This window comes from Thamnophis elegans, chromosome 8, assembly GCF_009769535.1.
Source record: "Thamnophis elegans isolate rThaEle1 chromosome 8, rThaEle1.pri, whole genome shotgun sequence".
Lineage (NCBI taxonomy): Eukaryota > Metazoa > Chordata > Lepidosauria > Squamata > Colubridae > Thamnophis > Thamnophis elegans.
Window position 1 is genome coordinate 65,115,989 of NC_045548.1, and position 22,650 is coordinate 65,138,638.

Genomic DNA, 22,650 nt, shown 5'->3' on the forward strand with positions numbered 1-22,650 from the left:
TTCTAGGTTGCTTCTCTCCTTAATTAGTTTCTACCAGTGATGGGTTTCAATTTTTTTTAGAACCTCTTATGTAGGTGTGGCCCGCTTTGTGGGAGTGGCTTGCCAACCAGGTGACCGGGTGGGAGTGGCTTGCCAGCCATGTGAAAGGGTGGGCGTAACCAACTTGTAAAATGTGATGAACTCACTTAACAACGCTCTTGCTTAGCAACCAAAATGTTGGCTCAGAAACTCTGCATTTGAAGCACGCAAATCTTAAAGCTGTAAGTTACAAGACCCTTGCACCCTAACCCTTTAGGAAAAAACCCCAGGGGTGTTCAAACTTGACAGCTTTAAGACTTGTGGACTTCAACTCCCAGAATTCCTCCTCTCGCTCTTCATCTTGATGATGTGTGGATGGGCAGGGGGAGGGAGCTGGAACCGGTTCTAAACGGCACTGTAGATTTGTGGAACCTCTTCTATAGAAGAGGTTAGAACTGGCAGGAACCCACCCTGGTTTTCCCCCATTGCTTCTTGTCCTGCCCTCAGGTGCTTGGAAAATAGCTTGACTCCCTCTTCTTTGTGGAAGCCCCTGAGATATTGGAACACTGCTATCATGTCTCTACTAGTCCTTCTTTTCATTAAACTAGATGTACCCAGTTCCTGCAATCTCTGGTGAGAAAAATTGCAATCTTTCTTCTCTTCACCGGCTCACACCTTGCACTCCTGTTGCTTGCACTGCGTAGAATAAACGCCTAGGGCAAGCCTTTGCCCTACAATTCAGCAGGCAGATCTGAAAAATTGTTGCTATGTAAAGCTGGAAAGAACACACATGTGACAAAGGCAAGGCTGCCTTTTGCTTTTTACACAGTGTGCAATTTTTACAGTTTTTAGAAGACGATCGCTCGCTGTAAAATGTCTTTACAGCATGGGGAAAATTGGATAACATGTGAGATGACCTTATTATTCGAAGGATGCAAATTCCATTCTTTGCATCCAGTTATGTTATTTGCGGAAGTGGTAGTCCTCGACTTAAAACATTCATTAGTGACCGTCAAAGTTCTCATAGCACTGAAAAAGTGACTTGCGACTGTTTTTCACGCTTACGACCGTTGCAACATCTCCATGGTCACGTGATCAAAATTTGGACACTTGGCAACTGACTCATATTTATGATGGTTTCAGTGTCCTGGGGTGATGTGACCCCCTCTTTCCACCTTCTGTCAAGCAAAGTCAATGGGGAAACCAGATTATTGGATAACCATGTCAGTAAACTTAATCAGGGCAGTGATTCACTTAACAAGGGTGGCAAGAAAGATCTTAAAATGGGGCAGGACTCATTTAACAAGGGTTGCACTTAGCAGCAGAAATGTTGGGCCCAATTGTGGTCGTAAGTCGAGGACTACCTGTAATGACATCATACAAATTACCGTATTTAAATGACGCCAATGGTGCCGTTTCAGTGCCGTTTCAGGGCGTTTTCAGGAAGATCAGGCTCCTTTCCCTGTGCTGCTTCTCCAAATTTTCTCTCCTCGTAGCTTGTCTTTGTCACTTCTCCTAACCCATTCATCACTTTTGCAATTGCCTTTAGACTCTTAAATCTTTTTCTCGTAAAGAGTCTCGCCAGTTTCATCCCACCCTGACTCTCTCCTATATTCAGGAGTTGGATTCTACTGGTTTGGACCAGTTCGGACCAGTGGTGGGTTCCGGATCCCGTTCAACTGGTACGGTTGGAACGGGCCCGGCGTCACCCACATGGCCGCGCGCATGCATCGTACCTGCCTGCGATGCCTCTGCAAGCCTCCGTGACGCTCCAGCTCCTCGGCGGAGCATTGCGCAGCGCCGTACATGCCATGTGTGTGCATGGAAACGCCAAAGGTTAAAGGACAGGTAAGGAGTTCAGGTGGGCGGATGGGTCCTCCAGAGCACCATACCGGAATGTTACAACGGTGCTCCGGGCAGGCTCCAGTACACCCGTACCGATGCGTACCGCCTGCAACCCACCACTGGTTCGGACAAACCAGTAGCCTCCGACTATCAGCTGGGTCCTCCCGTCTGCCTCTGCGCTATACTCACCTATATTTTCTGAAGCCCAACTGATAGGTGCGGCAGAATGGATTGCCACGCCTCAGCTGTTTTCCTCCTGCGGATAGTGATTTCCTCTGTAAACTGTGCACGCAAAGCGCATAAAGAGAACCAGTTGTTAAACCAGTAGGATCATACCCTGCCTATTTTTATTCATTTGTTGGATCTGGAACTGGGGTGTCAAACTCTATTTCATTGAGAGCCACATCAGGGTTGTGTTTGACCTCGGGGTGGTGGGGTGTGAAGTGGGTGTGGCCAGGGTGGATATGGCCAGCTCAACATCACTCGGGTCAAGGGCACCTATGGTGGCCCTAGCAGTCTTCCAGTGAAAATGGGCTCCCAAGCTCCGTTTTCAACTGCGACAGCCTCCTGCAATCTTCTGCTAGTGAAAACAGAGCTTGGGAGTTTCCACCCATGACCCTCATGAGCTCTGTTTTCAGCTACGATGGCTTCGTGCAGGCCTTCCGCCAGTGAAAACAGAGCTTGGATGATCCATACGCAGCCGCTCAAGCTGCGTTTTCGCTGGCAGAGGAACGGCAGGCCGGTCCTATGCTGTTTCCTGGGCAGCCCCGCGGGCCAGATCTAAGCACCCCGTGAGCCAGATCCAGTTCCTTGGTCTTAAGTATGACACCCCTGATCTAGAGGCTTCCTAACTCCTAAGAACTCTGGGCAACTTAAGACATCCAAAACTAGGAAACAGTAAATGAAAGAAGAAAGACATGTACATCCAGAACAAATTATCAGAGGCTTGACAGCCACTTAAGCCCAGGCCTGGGAGCAGGGCCAGGTTTTAAAAACCTGCAGAACAGCTGCAGGGTGGAATCTGTACAATCTTTGATAGGAGGATGTTATTCCAGAGGGCAGGCGCCTTGGCAGAAAACATATGCCTTCTAAATTATTTTTTTGTTCCTAGCTGTTCCTGTTTTATCTCACACACATATTTTCCCATTCCATTTCTGGGCAAAAGCATCATTTATACAGGGTCCTTTTAGCTTCTTATGGAATAGATCCCGCATGACTTTCTATCTTTCCAGCAGTGTCAATTGTTTTCCTACTGTTAATTAAATTAAATTGATGCCAGCTCCCTAAGCAATTGTTTTTAGAAGTCATGACCTCCTAATCTGATTCGGTTAACCAACACCAGCTGATTATTTCACTGCATTCAAGGTTGCTTGTTATCATAATTTACTTCGAGTGTTACCCCATAGGAATAATAATTTTGAAACGCACTATCCAAAGAGAATTGCAGAACAATAAAATGTCAAATTTACAGAGGGCAATCCATTAAAGTTGCTCGTTGTACTTTTAGTGTTCCTATGTCCCCAAGGCTTAAGAAAAATTATATTCCTTTTTTTTAAAAATGAATATTTTATTTTCCATTTCCATAACATATAATCACATGTATATTATTACATAGACAATGCCATATTGTGAGAGAAGACAATATACATGTGCAATCATATTGCTTTAAAATCAAGCCTAGTATACTTCCCCCCCACCCGAGCCCCCGAGCCCCCACAACCTACCCCCCCCCCGACTTCCCAGAACCCGTACACGGTATAGATATTAACAACCACAGTCTAAGATATATTGATAAAAAAAGAATAAAATAAGACGTTAAATAACATCTTTGCGTTGAACTTAGCTCCTCCTTGCTAAACTGACTTTAAACAATTTAAATCATTCCTAATCTTAAGCATAGGCTATCTGGAATTTCTTAGTCCCATATTTATTTTGTATATAATCGATCCATTTTCTCCAGTCTCGTTTATATCTCTCATTTGAATGGTCTTTAAGATATGCAGATATTTTAGCCATCTCAGCTAAATTTGTGACTTTCAGTGTCCATTCTTGGATTGTAGGCAAATCTTCCTTCTTCCAGTATTGCGCCACCAACAGTCTTGCTGCCGTTATTAAATGCAAAATCAGGTTAACCTCTACCGCTGTACAGTCAGTAATTATACCTAACAAGAATAACTGAGGAGTAAATTTTATCCTTTTTAAAGAATATTTTGTATAATCCACCATATTTTTATCCAAAATGCCTTGACCTTTGGGCAAGAGAATTATCCTTAATAACTTGAAAAGGAATGGAAAATTGTAATCTTAAATATCTTTTTAAGGTTTGAATCCTAAAGTTCCCAATGGCACAAAACCTTTAAGTTAGCCTGCTACTTAAACTATTGGGAGAGATTATGAAGATTGTATTGAAATAACTCTCAACAGTCAATCACAATGAACTGAATAGTGAAGTGATTAACAAGGCATCTGTAGGTAGAGGGTAAAAAGTCAAGATGGCAGCTGTGAGCATGTGATCGAAGCCACACCCCTTTTGATATGAGCCATACTCCTTTTGATATGAGCTATAAAAAGGGGAGGGGTTTCACCTCCATGGCCCACATCTTGACTTTTTTCCCCCATTCCCTCCATCTGCAAACGCCCCTAGGGTTAAATCGATGAACCTAATTGGAACCCATATTCATGAACTGGCCTGGCTGATGTTGGTCATTTTCTTTCAACACAACCTGACTTGCAGGTGGGTGTGAGAATTAATGAAAGAAAATCTTTGTGCAAATCTCTGTGGTTTTCTGAAAGAAGAAGGGAATCTAATAAATCAATAAATTCTGTAGCAGCAAAATAACCAGCAGACAATTCATTTGTGGTGGAATGTAGTCTGGATTCCCAGCAGAGGTGGTTGCTTCCAGTTCAGCCCGGTTCAGCCAAACCGGTCATGGAATTCAGGCCTGGGTCGCAGAACTGGCCTTGACCCAGACCTGCCAAGCCCCCGAACCAGTTCCCTGACAGCTGCCATGTTGTTTTCTAGTGACTACGCATGTGCAGTTCACTGTAAATTGTTCTGTACATGCGCAAAGAACAATTTACAATGAACAATGAGGGGGTGTGAGGGTTGCGGAGCAGTAGTAAAACCGGCGGCAACCCACTCCTGATTCTCCATTCTCGGGCTGCCTTCTAGAGGATCAAAAGACAGCAAAATTTAGATAGTTTGGCTGGGTGAGAGAGAGTTAAGATGGCTCCTCCCTAGCAATTCTTAGAGGAATCTCTAATGATGCAAGTAGTTGCTTTAGTTTTGGCAAGATTTCTGTCTGTAGGTGAAGGACAATAAAAGAATCTACTTAGAAGTAACTCTATTTTTTGTGGGTTTTTGAAAAGATCCTCTGGCAGATTTACAGGAACATGAAATCGGTTTGATGGGAAGTGACAACTTTCTTTGGCGTGCTCAAGACTTAACAGAATTGGGTTTTATATCTCAAGACTGAAACGGCGTGGAGTCAATATTGACCCAGAGATAAAAATTGGCAAACATTTTGCAGCTCTTCCTAACAAACCATTGTAAAGCCTGCTGGATGCAGCTGGAAGTTAGAACGCAGACCATAGAATAATAGGGTTAGAAGGGAGTTTGGAGGTCCATTCCCCTGTTGGAAGAAATATCCAGGTCCAGTTCCAAGCTGGGAAAAAGACACTGGAAACATGGAGGCTGATTGGAAAGATGGTTTAATGATGAAGCAGAACCACATGGTGGTTTGTGGTTCTGGGCAGCTGACCACATGGAGTTGAGAGTGAGGGGTTTTTTATACCTTCTCTTGGGTTTTGAACTTGAGCTTCCTGTTCTTGCGCAAGAACATGTATTCTGTTGGCTGTTGTCAGACTCCATGGTGCCATGTACAAATCTTAGGAGTTTTGTCTGAGCTACGTTTGGTTGAAGTTTGACCTGATGCAATGAAGGGGCTTGTTGGGCAATTCCTGTTGTGGCTGAGGGCTAACCCTACCTTTGTTCAGATCTTGCTGCAGGGAATTTGCTTATGACTAGGGCTATCTATCTCTTTATCTCTTAAGTGCTGATGTCTGCTGAGGGCTATTAAGAAAGGTGGGGGCTATTAAGAGTGAGTCTCCTTCCTGCCTCTAAAAAAACGTTTCTCTATTTCTCAGCCAGGGAAATGTACTATTCTGCCTTTTTAATATTTCATAAAATATTTCATTCTTTTAGGAGAGGGGTGGGTGATAACTTTCTACCTCACCCCACCCTCAAACAGAAGACTATACCATTCTGGACAAATGTTTGTCCAATCTCTTCTTGAAAACATCTAATGATGGAGCACTCACAATTTCTGGAGGGAAGCCATTCACTGATGAATTGTTTTCACTGTCAAGACATTTCTCCTTAGTTCTAGGTTGGATTTCTCTTTAATAATCTTCCATCTGTTACTTTTTGTCCCGTCCTCAAGTGCTCTCAGGAGCTGGCTTGGTTTTCACTTAACCCACTGCCAATTGCGATAAGGGCATTAGCCACTCAGTGCAAATAGTAGAGCTGGCTTCTAGAATCGCTTCTCCAGGTTTTGATATTTTTCATGAAGATAATAGCATTGATCCGGTGTTCATACTGTAGAGGAAGAATACTCAGCAGGGTTCTTGCCAACCACTGAAAAGGTGTCTTACAGAGCAAATGAACCCCCACAGCATTTCCCTATGTAGTGTTTTAGCAGCTGCTGCCTTCGCAAACATTTGTTTGGCTGCTTCAAAGGTTATCCCCATGGATTACTTTTGTCTGTTCACGCAATACTTTCACCGAGATGGCCAAGGAAGCAAAACGACAGTGTGCATATTTCCACACTATCTGGGGATAATGTTTGAAGCAGCTGTGTTACCTTTGCCAAGGATGCAGTTGCTTTAAAGCTTCAAAGAGAGATGACTAAGCAATGGGGGAAGCCAGATTCACTTAACTGTGTCACTAACTTACTAACTGCAGTGATTCGCTTAACAACTGTGGCAAGAAAGGTCATAACATGGGGCAAAACTCACTTAACAGCTGGCACACTCTTGGTTAGCGGCAGAAATGTTGTGCTTAATTGTGGCCATACGTTGAGGACTACCAGTACTCCCTGTACTATGACTATGGTCCACTGCTGTAATCTACTTCAAAATATCCATGACGAATCTGAATACTACTCCGCATGGGGTTTATTGTACAATTGGCTAGAGGAAAGGAGGGGAAAAGCAGGAAAGCAAAAAAGAAAGGAAGAAAGATCAACAAAACAATAGACAACTACAAAACCGGAAATGGATTAAAAGACTGAAACATGAGATAGACTATAGTAAATAAATATTACACAAAATGACGTAAATGTAGTAAAAATTGTTACACACAGATATATATACATACATATACATACACACATATGTATGTATGTGTATGTGTGTGTGTGTGTGTATGTATATATGTATATGTATATATGTATATGTATGTATATGTGTGGTGTGTGTGTGGTGGTGTGTGTGTGTATATATTATATATATATATATATATATATATATATATATATATATATATAATATATATATATATATATATAAGTTGTCACAACCCCTGGTAAGCCCAATTATGGGAGGAAGCTAACTGCTTCCAACATCTGTCAATCGGCTCGTCACAAGAGTCCATCATGACAGAAACCCAATATTTTTACTGTTGTCTTTGTTATATTTGTGTTTTTTTTAATTTGTACTGATAAATAAATAAAGGGAGACTAGTATAGATCTATTTCAAGCTATTTAGCTAGCTGATGAGAGCTAATAGCTTGAAATAGATCTATACTAGTCTCCCTTTATTTATTTATCAGCACAAATTAAAAAAAAACACACTATATATATGGAAGCAGTTAGCTTCCTCCCATAATTGGGGCTTACCAGGGGTTGTAAAAAATCTAATAGATACCTTTCACCCTGGCTTCGCTGATAAACGGATAAGAGCCTGTGGCCTAATGGCTAAGATCTCTGCCTAGTATGCCTAGTGTGCAATAGCCCAGGTTCAAATCCCAGTAAGGGTATGGCTAGCTGATGAGAGCTAAATAGCTTGAAATAGATGTATACTAGTCTCCCTTTATTTATTTATCAGCACAAATAATAAAAAATAAATAAAACATGCGCGCGTGCGCGCGCGCGCACACACACACACACACACACACACACACACACACACACACACACATATATATATATATATATATATATATATATATATATATATATATATATAAGATTTTTTATCTATTAGATTTTTTACAACCCCCGGTATGCCCAAATATGGGAGGAAGATCACTACTTCCATTCTCTGTCCTTCGGCTTGTCACAAGAGACCATCCAGGCAGAAACCCAATATTTTTACTGTTGCCTTTTTGTTACATTTTGTTACATTTTATCAGCACAAATACAACATACATACATACATACATACATACATACATACATACATACATACGTATGTATGTATATGTATGTGTATATATCTGTGTGTAACAATTTTTACTACATTTACGTCATTTTGTGTAGTTTTACATATAGAATGAAAAAATGTATGATATTATGTAAATGCACAAATACATAAAGTCACAGTTAAAAAAGATTTAATATATTATATACTTTACAAAATGACATAAAGGTAGTAAAAACATATGTTCTATACATAGAACATATAGAATATCATGTATAGAATAAAAAAATGTATGAAATAATGTAAATGCACAAATATATAGAGTCATAGTTAAAAAATATTTAATATATTATATACTTTAGAAAATGACATAAAGGTAGTAAAAACTGCTATACATCGAACATATAGAATATTACATATAGAATGAAAAAAAATGTATGAAATAATGTAAATGCACAAATATTTGAAGTCATGGTTAAAAAAGATTTATTGGTATAGATAAAACAGACACAACAGATAGGTAAAAAAAATGTAATGTTGCAAAGATGCGAAGTTTGTACAAACAAAATAAATTTATTTAAAAAATAACATATATATATATATGTTGTATTTGTGCTGATAAATAAATAAAGGGAGACTTATTTATAATAACGTATGTATGTATATATATATACATACATACGTTATTATAAATAAAGTCTCCCTTTATTTATTTATCAGCACAAATACATCCATACGTACATACATACATACATACATACATACATACATGTCTGCAGGGTAAAGACTCCACACATATAATGGGAGGCTAGCCTGAGTAACCCGGAAGTGAGCAGCTGGCTAGTGTGCATCTGCACCGGACCAGCTCTCCGACATCCATAGCGCGTGACCGAAACCGAAAGAGCAGCTGGGTGATGGCACACATGCCCATAGAAAGGTCCCTGCTTGCCACCTCTGGCACGCATGCCATAGATTCACCATCATGGTGTAGGGCATGCGGCCTGAGCTGGAGGTTGGACTAGAAGTCCCCCAAGGGCCCTTCTGTTATTCTGAGAGATGAGTATTTCCAATAAGAGGTCTAGGACAGCATTCACCAACTGGTGGTCCATGAGAAAATTTTGGTGGTCTGCAGGAAAATTATTTGCAGGGGTCCTCAAACTACGGCCTCTGGGCCGGATACCTGCAATGAACGTTTGTGTCTCCCCCTTTGGTGTCTTTTTATGTGGGTTGGAGGGGTGCAGAAATTCAATTTGGGGTCTCCTCCTGGTGCAGGGCTTTGGGCAGAGGCTGGAGGGAAGTGCCATTGGTGGCAACGACCCTGAGGGCCTTGTGCCAGTGGGACTCTATCATGGCCTGGAACTGCCTGACCAGCTCAGCCTGCTGAGCCTCCAGGCGCCAATACCTGGCCTTGCACTCCCGCAAGTCTTCCTTCTGCTTGGAAAGGCTATGCTCATAGCCCTCAGTGAGGTGCTTCTGCTGAGCCTCCTTCTTGGTCAGATCCAATTTGAACTGAGCTGTTTTGCCAACTCTTTCTCGTGGTGGCTGCTTAGCTCCAGCAACTGCTTCCTGTTGGGGCCCGAAGGAGCCCGGGCGGGGAGGCGAGAAGTGACTGGCAGCAGAGGGGTGAGTAGAGGACGGTGAGGCACCCCGTGGCATGAGTGACATCAAGTTGGCCATGCCCACCCAGTCACATGACCACCCAGCCACACCCACCCAGCCGCTCATTAGGCAGATCATATTTGTGGTCCGCGGGATTTAAAATTATGAATTTAGTGGTCCTTGAGGTACGAAAGTTGGTGACCGCCTGGTCAAGGAGCCTGTTTTGCTGAAGCTGCTTGACGGGCACCTGGGAGAAAAGTCTTGGATGGAAAGGCCTGGGAGCGGAGTGCCGAGCCCCAGCAGCTGGGCCTATTTAAGTGGTGAGGCTGCTTCAGCCTGGGCTGCCAGCAGAGCAACAAGGTTTTGCTTGTGTGTTGATTTAGCTTGCAAATTCCAGCCTGGGCAGAAGCCCAATTCCTGTTGCCGTGTGTGTGCACGCACTGCCAGACCGCACAGCTGTGACCTCTTCCCCCTTCAGAGCATTTGCTGGCAACTTAAAATAGCCTTTAAAAGTTCAGCAGCCCTTGGTGGGAAATTGGGATGCTGAAATTCGGTCTGCTTTAGAGGTTAATCAGTGTTGGAGTCTCCTTCCCCCCCCCCCCCCACCTTCCGCCGTGAGGATAAATGAGTTGCCAACAAATGTGGCATCTCAGCCGGCTTTGTAGGTTTTCCCATCTCAGGAGCTTTCAGGGCACAATGTAGCCTCTGTGCCTCATGTTGGAACTAGACCAATCCTGGTTCATTTAAGCTAGCCTTCCTTAAACAGGACAGTGTCCAATTATTTGAGGTTCCGGCAGTTGTGTCTGTAGGCAGCGTACATGACGAAAACAGCGTTGCAAGATCACACTGCAAAAGTCACACGCTCCACATTTTCTCGTGATATGCTGCCGCTATATTTAGAGTGCATCAAATTTTTCAGCTTTCCATTTCCAAGCATTAGGGGTGCTCAAATGTTGTGACGTGCCTTGAGGGTGGTAAAGATATTGTTGGTTACTTTAATATAATTTAGAGGTGCTTGGTAAAGTAACTACATAAACGTCATACCTTTCTTAGCATTTTGTTTGTTTCATTGCTGAAACCAAAGCTCCAGTTCTTTTTTCTATCTGCAGGTAAAGTCACAATTCACATACAAAATGGGAATTTGCATTGATTAGTGCAACTTGGACACGGTGGCTCAGTGTTTAAGACGCTGAGCTTGTCGATCAGAAAGGTCGGCAGTTCGGCAGTTCAAATCCCTAGCGCCGCGTAACGGAGTGAGCTCCCGTTACTTGTCCCAGCTTCTGCCAACCTAGCAGTTCAAAAGCACGTAAAAATGCAAGTAGAAAAATAGGAACCACCTTTGGTGGGAAGGTAACAGCATTCCATGCACCTTCGACATTTAGTCATGCCAGCCATATGACCACGGAGATGTCTTCGGATAGCGCTGGCTCTTTGGCTTTGAAACGGAGATGAGCACCGCCCCCTAGAGTCGGGAACGACTAGCACATATGTGCGAGGGGAACCTTTACCTTTACTTTAGTGCAACCTACTTTGGGGTCAGTTGCCCTTTCCATTCTCCACTTCCATGCCAGTCGTTGGGAGAACAAAAGGGAAGAAAGAAAAGAATCTCCAAATTGTTTTTCAATTTGTGGATGGTGCTGAGTCGGTTCATCATATACTTGGAAGGGACCTTGGAGGTCTTCTAGTCCAACCCCAGGCCCAAAGGAGGAGACCTTATTGCATTGCAGACAAAGGGCTGTCTGTTCTTTCATTGAAGACCTCCAGTGATGGAGGACCCACAACTCTGGGAGGCAAACACTTCCATTGATTAATTGCTCTCGCAGTCAGGAAATTTTAGTTCTAGGCTGGATCAGTCTTTAACAAGGTTCCACTCATTGCTTCTTGTCTTACCCTCAGGGCTTTGGAGAATAAATTGCCCCACTCTTCTCTCTGACAACCCGTCAAGTACCAGAAGGCCCTAATCCATTTCTTTTGTCAGGCTAGACATACCTAGTTTTCTTAACCATTCATCATATGGCGGGATCTCCGAAACTCTTATCATCTTTGTTGCTCTTCTCTGTGCTCTTTCTTCCTCTTCCTTGAGTTAGTAAACCCATTGCAGCAATACCAATATCACTTGATGGTGCTTTACATTTATATACAATACAATACAATAGCAGAGTTGGAAGGGACCTTGGAGGTCTTCTAGTCCAACCCCCTGCCTAGGCAGGAAACCCTATACCGTTTCAGACAAATGGCTATCCAACATCTTCTTAAAGACTTCCAGTGTTGGGGCATTCACAACTTCTGGAGGCAAGCTACTCCACTGATTAATTGTTCTAACTGTCAGGAAATTTCTCCTCAGTTCTAAGTTGCTTCTGTCCTTGATTAGTTCCCACCCATTGCTTCTTGTCCTGCCCTCAGGTGCCTTGGAGAATAGTTTGACTCCCTCTTCTTTGTGGCAACCCCTGAGATATTGGAACACTGCTATCATGTCTCCCCTAGTCCTTCTTTTCATTAAACTAGACATACTCAGTTCCTGCAACCATTCTTCATAACCGTTCTTCAAGAGCCGAGGTGGCGCAGTGATTAGAGTGCAGTACTGCAGCCACTTCAGCTGACTGCTAACTGCAGTTCGGCGGTTCAAATCTCACCGGCTCAGGGTTGACTCAGCCTTCCATACTTCCGAGGTGGGTAAAATGAGGACCCAGACTGTGGGGGCGATATGCTGACTCTGTAAACTGCTTAGAGAGGGCTGAAAGCCCTATGAAGCGGTATATAAGTCTAACTGCTATTGCTATTGCTATACCACTTCACAATGCTTTACAGCACTCCCTAACAGTTTACAAAGTCAGCATATTGCCCCCAATAATCTGGGTCCCCATTTTACTGACCATGGAATGATCTAATTCTTGGTCTGGTTTTAGGGGGAGAGATGTAATCCAATATATATGATTTCATACTCTATGCATCCTTCAAATATCATGCTCGATGAAATATATAAATGACAAATACACACACACACACAAACAAACATCATTGGAACTAAAACATATGACATAGAATAATAGAGTTGGAAGGGACCTCGGTGGTCTTCTAATCCAACATCCTGCTTCTGCAGGAGACCTTATATCTCTGATGGCGAACCTATGGTAAGTAAGCATGCCCAATTGGCACGCGGAGCCTTGTCGCCTGGCATGCATGGTGTTGCCCGTTTCTCTTCTGGGTTTCTGGCGCGCATACACGCACGATGATCAATTGGCCCTCATACATGCGGCAGTGTCGGACACTGGAAGAGCTGTTCTTCGGTTTTCCAGGGTGAGCATGCGTGCCGACCAGCTGATCATTATGCGTGCATGTGCGCCAGAAACCAGAAGTTCATTTTCCATCATGTGCATGTCTCCTGGGTTGCGGCCCAGACAGGCTTGCATTCTCCCTTTTTGACGCTTGGTGCCGAAAATGTTCGCCATCACTGCCCTTTATCATTCCAGACAAATGGTTGTCCACTCTTTTTTTGAAATCCAAAGGTGCTTTTTCAGGAGGCAACTGGACTTTCTTGTTTTTTCTTTGAAGATGTTTCGCTTCTCATCCAAGAAGCTTCTTCAGCTCTGACAGGACAGTGGGGAATGGGAGGATTTCTGTCTAACCCACCTTCTTCTACTACTACTAGATAAAGTAGAAGAATGTGGGTTGGACACCATCACCACCAGATGGATTCGTAACTGGCTGACCAACCGCACTCAACGTGTAGTCCTCAATGGAACTGCATCTACATGGAGGGAAGTATGCAGTGGAGTACCCCAAGGCTCTGTTTTAGGCCCAGTACTCTTCAACATCTTCATCAATGATTTGGATGAGGGAATAAATGGGGAACTCATCAAATTTGCAGATGACACCAAGCTGGCAGGAATAGCCAACACTTCAGAAGATAGGCTAAAGATACAGAAGGATCTTGACAAACCTGAACATTGGGCCCTATCTAACAAAATGAAATTCAATGGTGAAAAGAGTAAGGTTCTACATTTAGGCAACAAAAACGAAATGCACAGGTACAGTATAGGTGGTACCTTCCTCAACAGTAGTAACTGTGAGAGGAATCTTGGAGTCCTAGTGGACAACCATTTAAATATGAGCCAGCAGTGTGCAGCAGCTGCCAAAAAAGCCAACACAGTTCTAGGCTACATAAACAGAGGGATAGAATCAAGATCATGTGAAGTGTTAATACCACTTTATAATGCCTTGGTAAGGCCACTTGGAATACTGCATTCAGTTTTGGTCGCCACGATGTAGAAAAGATGTGGAGACTCTAGAAAGAGTGCAGAGGAGAGCAACAAAGATGATTAGGGAACTGGAGACTAAAACATATGAAGAATGATTGCAGGAACTGGGTATGTCTAGTTTAATGAAAAGAAGGACTGGGGGAGACATGATAGCAGTGTTCCAATATCTCAGGGGTTGCCACAAAGAAGAGGGAGTCAAACTATTCTCCAAGGCACCTGAGGGTAGAACAAGAAGCAATGGGTGGAAACTAATCAAGGAGAGGAGCAACTTAGAACTGAGGAGAAATTTCCTGACAGTTAGAACAATTAATCAGTGGAACAACTTGCCTCCAGAAGTTGTGAATACCCCAACACTGGAAGTCTTTAAGAAGATGTTGGATAGCCATTTGTCTGAAATGGTATAGGGTTTCCTGCCTAGACAGGGGGTTGGATTAGAAGACCTCCAAGGTCCCTCTCAATTCTGCTATTGTATTGATTGATATTCCTTGCAGACAGCTGGCAATTCCTTGCAAGTCTGCAAGGAATATAAGAAGCAAAACATCTTCAAAGAAGAAAAAAAAACAAGAAGTCCTGAAGAAGCACCTTGGGGGCAACCATGGCCTTGGATAAATGAGAATCTCTACAGACTCTCTTTTTGGAGAGCTGCTCATCTTGGGAGCTGAGCAGAATTCAGATGTTGCTCCTGCTTGATTGTGAGATCTCCAGGGTATCCATTGACCCTAGGCGAAAAGGAAGACGTGGCAATCAGTGGTGGGATTCAGATTTTTTTTACTACTGGTTCTGTGACTTGACTTGGTGGGCATGATGTGGCTTGTTGGGTGTGGCAGGGGAAGGATACTGTAAAATCTCCCTTCCCTCCCCACTCCAGAGGAAAATTACTGCAAAATCCCCATTCCCTCCCGATCAGCTGGGACTTGGAAGGCAGAGAATAGATGGGAGCGGGGCCATTCAGGCTGGTATTTTCCAGTTGTCCGAACTACTCAAAATTTCTGCTACCGGTTCTCCAGAACTGGTCGGAACCTGTTGAATACCATCCCTGATGGCAACCCATTTCTGTACCACTGGTGAAGAAACCATGAAATCACCAGAGATCACATTTGACTCAAAGGAGATTTGACTTTCTCTGTGTGTAAAGTGTTACACAGCCTTCTTAAATGACTGGGCCCTCTTTGGTCTCATTGTTGTTAACTTGTTAAGATTCACCACTTGCTTCAGCTACACAAAAAGCATTGCCACATAGGCAGAAGAATCCTGCCGAAGATAAACAGTGCTGTTTTTCTCACTTCTGCAAATGGAATCGGAGCTTCTAGTAAACACTTCCTAGAAAGTTTCTACAGTAATGTGACACCGGCAGGCTTTGAGCTCCCTGCTGGTTGAAAGCGATTAATATTTATTCTCTGGCGCTGCAATCTGCTGTTTATGCCAGAGCTGGATTGTTGCCCTCACACACACCACCCACTCCTCAGCCAATGGGAGGGCAGTGAGAGACATTCACACAAATGCGGTGTGTGCTGAAAGACTCTTTCCTAGGGATGGGTGTGAAACAAAAGATGTCCTGATAGAAGGCCCAATGCTCGGTTCCTGCCTAAAATACTTTTACTCTGATAATGTTGACATACTGGGGAAGCTCACGATAATTCAATAAGTTAGAGCCTTGCCCATTTAAAAATTGGATTGGATTGGATTTATTTCATTTATATGCCGCCCTTTTCCCCGAAGGGGACTCAGGGCGGCTAACAATTCAATCAGGGAGAGGGGTACAAACAGGGGATAAGACAAACATAACAGTACACAATTTAAAAACACACAACAACCATACCCTTTCGAGGAGGGGGGCAGAAGCTTTTTAGCCCCAGGCCTGTCGGAACAGCCAGGTTTTAAGGGCTTTGCGGAAGGCCAGGAGGGTGGTGAGGGTTCGAATCTCCACGGGGAGTTCGTTCCAGAGGGTCGGAGCAGCCACAGAGAAGGCTCTCCTCCGGGTAGTCGCCAGTCGGCATTGGCCGGCGGATGTAATTCGGAGGAGGCCCAATCTGTGGGATCTGATCGGTCTATTGGAGGTGATTGGCAGCAGGCGGTCTCTCAAGTACCCAGGTCCAATACCATGAAGGACGATAGGTAACACAAACCTTAAGGAGTGGATTTGGCTAATTGTAATCTCCTTTTTTTGAGCCAGTGTGAATTGGGGGGGCGATTGCCTTTATGAACGCCCCCTGGCTTTTTCATCATGGCCCTGGGGCTAAGGGGTTTGCTGAATCATACAGAATAACAGACTTGGAAGGGGCCTTGGCAGTCTTTTATCCAATACCCTGCTCAAGCAGAAGACCCGGGGGAGGGGCGTGGCCAGAGTGGGCATGGCCAGCTCAACATCACACATCAAGCCTCCATTTTCAGCTGCAATGGCCTCCTGCAGCCCTCTGTCAGTGAAAAGGGAGCCCGGGAGGGCTGCATGCGGCCCTCCCGGGCTCCGTTTTCACTGGCAGAGGGCTGCAGGAGGCCATTGCAGCCGAAAATGGAGCCTGGGGGTGACCCGTGAAAACCACGCTCGACTAAACTGCGCCCGATTAAACCGCGTCGCTGACGTCATCAACAGGGCGACAACAGCCAGCGCGGAGAAAGAAGGGCGCTTTAAATAGCGCTTTGAAAGCAAGCCGATTCAACTTAAGGTAAGGGTTAGGGTTAGGGTTAGGGTTAGGTTAAGGGTTAGGGTTAGGGTTAGGGTTAGGTTTAGGGTTAGGTTAAGGGTTAGGTTTAGGTTTAGGTTTAGGGTTAGGTTAAGGGTTAGGATTAGGTTTAGGGTTAGGTTAAGGGTTAGGTTAAGGGTTAAGTTTAGGGTTAGGTTTAGGATTAGTTTTAGGAGGTTTAGGTTTAGGTTTAGGGGTTAATTTTAGGTTTAGGGTTTACAGCGTGCTTCTGTCTCCGCGCTGTTGTCGCCCTGTTGATGACGTCAGCAACGCAGTTTAGTCGGACGCGGTTTAGTCGAGCGCGGTTTTGTGGTGGCCCTCCTGAGCTCTTTTTTAGCTGGTAGAGGCACTGCAGGCCAGTCGTTCACTATTTACAGGGCAGGCTCAATCTAAGCACCCAGCGGGCTGGATCCGGCCCCCGGGCCATGAGTTTGACATTCCTGCCCTCCACCATTCCAGACAAATTTCTGTCCAATGTCTTCTTAAAGACACTACAGCATTTAATCCGTGATGGGGCACCCACAGCTTCTAGACATGCCGTTTCACTGATCAGTTGTTCTGTCAGGAAATTTCTCCTTAATTCTAGGTTGGATCTCTCTTCGTTAAGCTTTCATCCGTTACTTCCTTTCTTGCCCTCAGCGCTCTGGAGAATAGATTGGACCCTCTCTTCCCTGTGGCAGCCCCGCAAATATTGGAAGACTCTTTGTTAGACATTCCCAGTTCCAGAAACTGGAACAGTGAACGGAGAGATTGGAACGTTTGCAGAAAATATACACAACCAAGACAGGAAGATAGATTTCGAAAAGCTACGTGCAAAGAGGGCCGAAATGCTGTAATTTTAGAAACATCCCAGATCCTCAAAGTTTGACCGAAGGGACTGCAGGCAGATGCTGCAGAAAGCTTTGTTTCATTGCTTTTTAAATGTCAAGGCTCTGCCCCGTATTCTTTCTATTATTTCACCCACGTTTACCAAAACGAGCTGCAGAAAGTCAGAACTGTGCGACTGAAAGCTGTCAGGAAATTGCCATGCCCGCCCCCAACAGTTTCCATTGTATTTTGAGACACTGCTAAAAGGAAGACTCGTCTGTGATATATCCACCCAAAGCGTTTATCTTCTTTTAAATAGGGGGCTTTAATTCTTGCCCTAGACTAGGTGGGGAAAAAATCTGGGGTGAACAGATTTATGAAGGAAAAGGCAGGAAAAGACTTAATCCTTAAACTGTGCAGAGGAAATGTAGCCTATCCCATTGCGCACTCGGTAATTGTAAAGTACCCCAAGGAAGAGTCTCAAAAATAGACAGTTTTTCAGTCTGAAGCTTTTAAAAGCCAACTCTAATAAGGAAACTTGGGAATATCTTGGGCAGTGGGAATTGCATCTTTGCTTTCCAGACTGCACAGTCAACAGTAACTTTAAGGAAGTTACCGTAATTAACATTCCAAAAACATTGGAATCATGTCAGATTGTATTGTTGTTATTATTATTTGCAGCAGAGGAAAATGTTGAGTGCCTTCCCTGTTAACATTCCTGGTAGCTCTTTGGGTTTAGACTTGCTCTGCAAAATTAAAGCAAGTCTCTTGGGATTTTTCCAGCCATGTTGCGCAATCTTTCCTCTTCTTGCCAAGATCTGTCACATTCCTTGCCTTTCCTCTGTTGTTCTCCTGCCACTGTAAACCGTCTTTCCAGTTTAGCAGATTGCCCTTGTTAAATTCAGAAAGATCTTTATTAGAACCTTGATTATTAAAGGGAGGCATTCAGATGTTAATGGATAACTCTAAAAGTGCTGGGACCTGTCCTATTAAAACAGATGTTTTGCTGGCACAGTGTGTCTTTGTGCTGCAGAAAGTCGATGGGGGTTTTTGCATCAAGTTTGCTTTCAGGCTCAGAGCAAAAAGTTGTTGCTTTTCTCCAGCAACATGACTGAATTTCTTTGCTTGCTTCTTCTTCTTCTTCTTCTTAGGTTTGTCAGTTTGTGATTTCAGTGAACGGACTCAACGTTCTCCATGCAGATTACAGGACTGTAAGCAACCTCATCTTAACTGGTCCTCGGACGATCGTCATGGAAGTGATGGAAGAAATTGAGCCCTGAGGCGGAATGCTTGACGTGATGCTCCACTATTGTGGATTCAGCCCCTGTCCAAACACAAGCAACATTCTACAAGGGGACAAAAACATACTTTTTTCTCAGAGATCAATTTTGCCTTCTAAGTACTTTCCTCTCCTCTTTAGTAATAGGGTTTTTCAATGGATGTAGTCTAAGACCATGGGTACGCATTGGCGAGTCTAAACTAGGGAAGCACAAATCAGCTTGTACTACACAAAGGAACTGTTGCATATCCAAGTCATGGCAAGCGTAGACGGTCAATCTTACAGATGGACAAGATCCGATGCAGCTGTGAAATCTCTTAACTAGGAATCATGTTTGTGCCAATCTCTTCAACATTGTCTTGTTTTCTTTTTAATTCATGCTTTCATTTGTGATTGTATAGAACGAGCCCAGTTTTTCCAGTGCATCGTCTCCAGACATATTATGACCCACAACATCTAGAATTCCTAGCCAGCAGAAACAACAACTGAATTGGCTGAGAATTCAAGAAGCCGATGTCCTATTTGTTTGGAGCAGGCCCAGATACTAGCTTTGATTTTAAAGATCTGGTAATAATTTCAGTTCAAATGTACAGCTGGACGTAAACTAAGGTTTGTTACAAATTTGGTACCAAGGAAGATCCATTCTACTTCTTGGACAAGTTATGGAACAGGAAGCATGTGGATCCTTTAAACATGCCAGCTTTGCATATTTATGTCTGGTCTGTAACTTGGCTAATCTTGAAAAGCTAAACCAGTCAGATCTGGTTAGTCCTTTAATAGAAGATCACTAATAAATCCTGGGTCTAAGTTTTAGACTGGGAAGTTGAGAAACTGTCTCAAAAGAAAATGATGGTAAATTGCTTTAATATTGTTGCCAACAAATTGACATGGTTGCATCCCTGTAAACTTATCAGGCTCAAGCTCAATTCAAGGGAATCTTTATCTTTTTATCTCTGAAGATGGAGAAGAAACGTTATCAGTTACAAACTTGCATCACTTTGATGAAAATCTCACTTAAGAATAGAGAAGAGCAGACAGAATTCACACACCAGTGTAGATTGTTACCGGTAGTAGCTTGGCGGCCTGGGTTGCTGGAACCGGCAGCGACCCAGGCCTGCCACGCACCCAAATCGGTTCTCCTGGTGGCGTCATATGTCTCGGCATCTTGGTTTCTTTTGCTTCTGCGCATGCGCAGAGCAATTTTAGTTGTACTGTGCATGTGCGTGCAGTGTGAGCAAACTGGCAGTAGTCTCTTCTGGAACCCACCCCTGCTACACACCACATGGTCCCGTCTTGTTCATACAGAATAACAGAATTGGAAGGTACCTTGAAGGTCTTCTACCTACTCAAGCTGGATACCATTTCAGACAAGTGGTTGCCCAGCTTCTTCTTAAAACCTCAGGCAAAGACAAGCAAATTCACTGATTAATTGTTCGGTCAGGAAATGTCTACTTATTTTTAAGTTGGATCTCTCCTTGATTAGTTTCCATCCATTGATTCTTGTTTAGGATGAGCCCTGGTGGTGCAGTGGTTAGAATACAGTATTGTAGGCTCCTGCTCACTGCCAGGAGTTCGATATTGACTGACTGAATACAATACTTGATACAATACTGACTCAGCCTTCCATCCTTCTGAGGTCGGTAAAATGAGGACCCAGATTTTGGAGGGCAATATGCTGACTCTGTAAACTGCTTAGAGAGGGCTGCAAAGCACTGTGAATTGGTATATGTCTAAGTTCCATTCCTATTGCTATATGCTACATATTTCTGGTATTATAGTGTAAGCCATCATCTTGCACTATACTGTGTTTTTCGGAGTATAAGACGCACCTTTTTCCCCCAAAAAAGAGACTGAAAATCTGGGTGCATCTTATACACTGAATACAGCCTTTTTTTGCCTCCCAAAGCCCCTCCCCCTTCACCAAAATGGCCGTGCATAGCCTTTAGGAGGCTTTTAGAGAGCTCCTGGGGGCTGGGAAGGGCAGAAATGAGCAAAAAACGGGCCATTTTTTGCCCCAGCCCTCAGCAGCAATCTATTAGCCTCCATAAGACTATGCATGCAATTTTTTTGGACAAAAAACGTGTCCGTTTTTGTGAAAAATGGGCCATTTTTTCCTTGTTTTTTGCCCCCACCCCACCGCCCAGGAGCACTCTGCAAGCCCCCCCCCAGGCTATTCATGCCTTTTTTGGTGGGGGGAAATAGACCCGTTTTTGTGAAAAACAGGCCGTTTTTGGGAGGTTTGCAGAGTGCAAAAACTTTTTTTTTCCTTTTGGAAAGCCCTTCAACTAATTGAAGAGAATTACATTGATCAAGTGCTGTGCCAGCAGAAACACCTACCTATCTACTGTATTTCTCTCTCTATTTCTCTCTATCCCTCTACCTACCAACCTACCTACTCTTTCTCTCTCTCTCGCTCCCTACCTATATACTGTATTTCTCTCTCTCTCTCTCTCTTTCTATTTCTCTCTCTCTATCCCTCTACCTACTTACCTACCTACACACACACTCTCTCTCTCTTTCTCTCTCTCTATCCCTTTTTCTACCTACCTACCTAACTACTCACTCTCTCTCTACCTACCTACCTACTGTATTTCTCTCTCTTTCTCTCCCTCTCTATTCCTCTATCTACCTACCAACTTTTTTCTATTTGCCTCTTCAAAACCTTGGTGCGTCTTATACTCCGAAAAAATGTGGTAATTTCGCTAACAAGCACTTTGTTACAATTTAGATCCCCTTTTTTATAAATAAGGTGGGTTAATATAGATGCCACAATTTTAAGACATCCAAGATACTGTTTTGAATACATCTATGATATTGCAAAAAGCAAACCAATCTACTCTTGTTTGTCAGTTGCAGAAGCCTAAGCAAATAAAGTGGAATCTTATAAGCCATGCAGATAAATGTACATTAATCACGGTTGCTTAGCATTCTTTAATCTTTCTGTTAATTATGCCCCTGCTAGACCCCACCTGATATTCTTTTGGGTCCTGATCAACTTGCCATGAGAAGCTGTGATTCACACATTTCATCTATCCCTAATAAGATCCCCAGTGGGCAACTTAGACCTGAAATTAATTGTGTGAAAGCACTTATCAAACACAATTTGTCTTACGCTTAATAGCCACAGGGAAAGGTTGATATTGGGAACATGGCAAGCAGAAAGAAAGAATCTTAACATTTCTCACTAAATACTTTTAGACGTTCTATAGTTTAGAACAGCGGGCCCCAATCCGGGGTGGGCTGCTAGGGGTTCGCCCAAGTTTGGGCATATCTAACATGGCCAATTCGGAGAACCTCCAAATCCCACCTCTGGCTGGCTCTTCCCACCCTGCCCTGCCATGCTCTTCCCAGGAGTCTCTACGCGGTCCATTTTGGATGCGAAATAAGTGGAGGGCCTGCACGGATGCTCAGGGAGTGGGGGAAACCATGCCTCCTGGAAGCCACAAAAGGCAAACATGGACCCGTTTCTGGTCTCCAGAACCTGGGGGAGATAGTTTCCGCCCTTCTAGAGGCTTGAGAAAAGGCGGAGGCAAAAAAACCCCCCAACAGTGGTGCAGGAGGCCGACTAGGCCAGCCCCACCCAGCAACCAGGCAGAAACCCCCCGTTGCTGAAATTTTTGAAGCCCACCGCCGGCCCCAACCCAGTGGTGGGTTCTGGTCTCCGTTCCAACCGGTACGGTTGTAACAGCCCCGGAGTCACCCACATGCACGCGCGTGGTGCACACATGCGTTGTAGCATCA

General features: G+C 43.9%; 1 protein-coding gene across 1 annotated transcript in view; it reads left to right on the plus strand.

Annotated features, from left to right (window-relative positions):
• DEPTOR (DEP domain containing MTOR interacting protein) overlaps positions 1-19,933 on the plus strand; it is a 95,478-nt gene extending 75,545 nt beyond the window's left edge. The window contains 1 exon segment of the mRNA XM_032222633.1: positions 18,782-19,933. Coding sequence (XP_032078524.1) covers positions 18,782-18,910 — 129 coding nt within the window. The 3' untranslated portion in view covers positions 18,911-19,933.
• Positions 19,934-22,650: the final 2,717 nt, after the last annotated feature.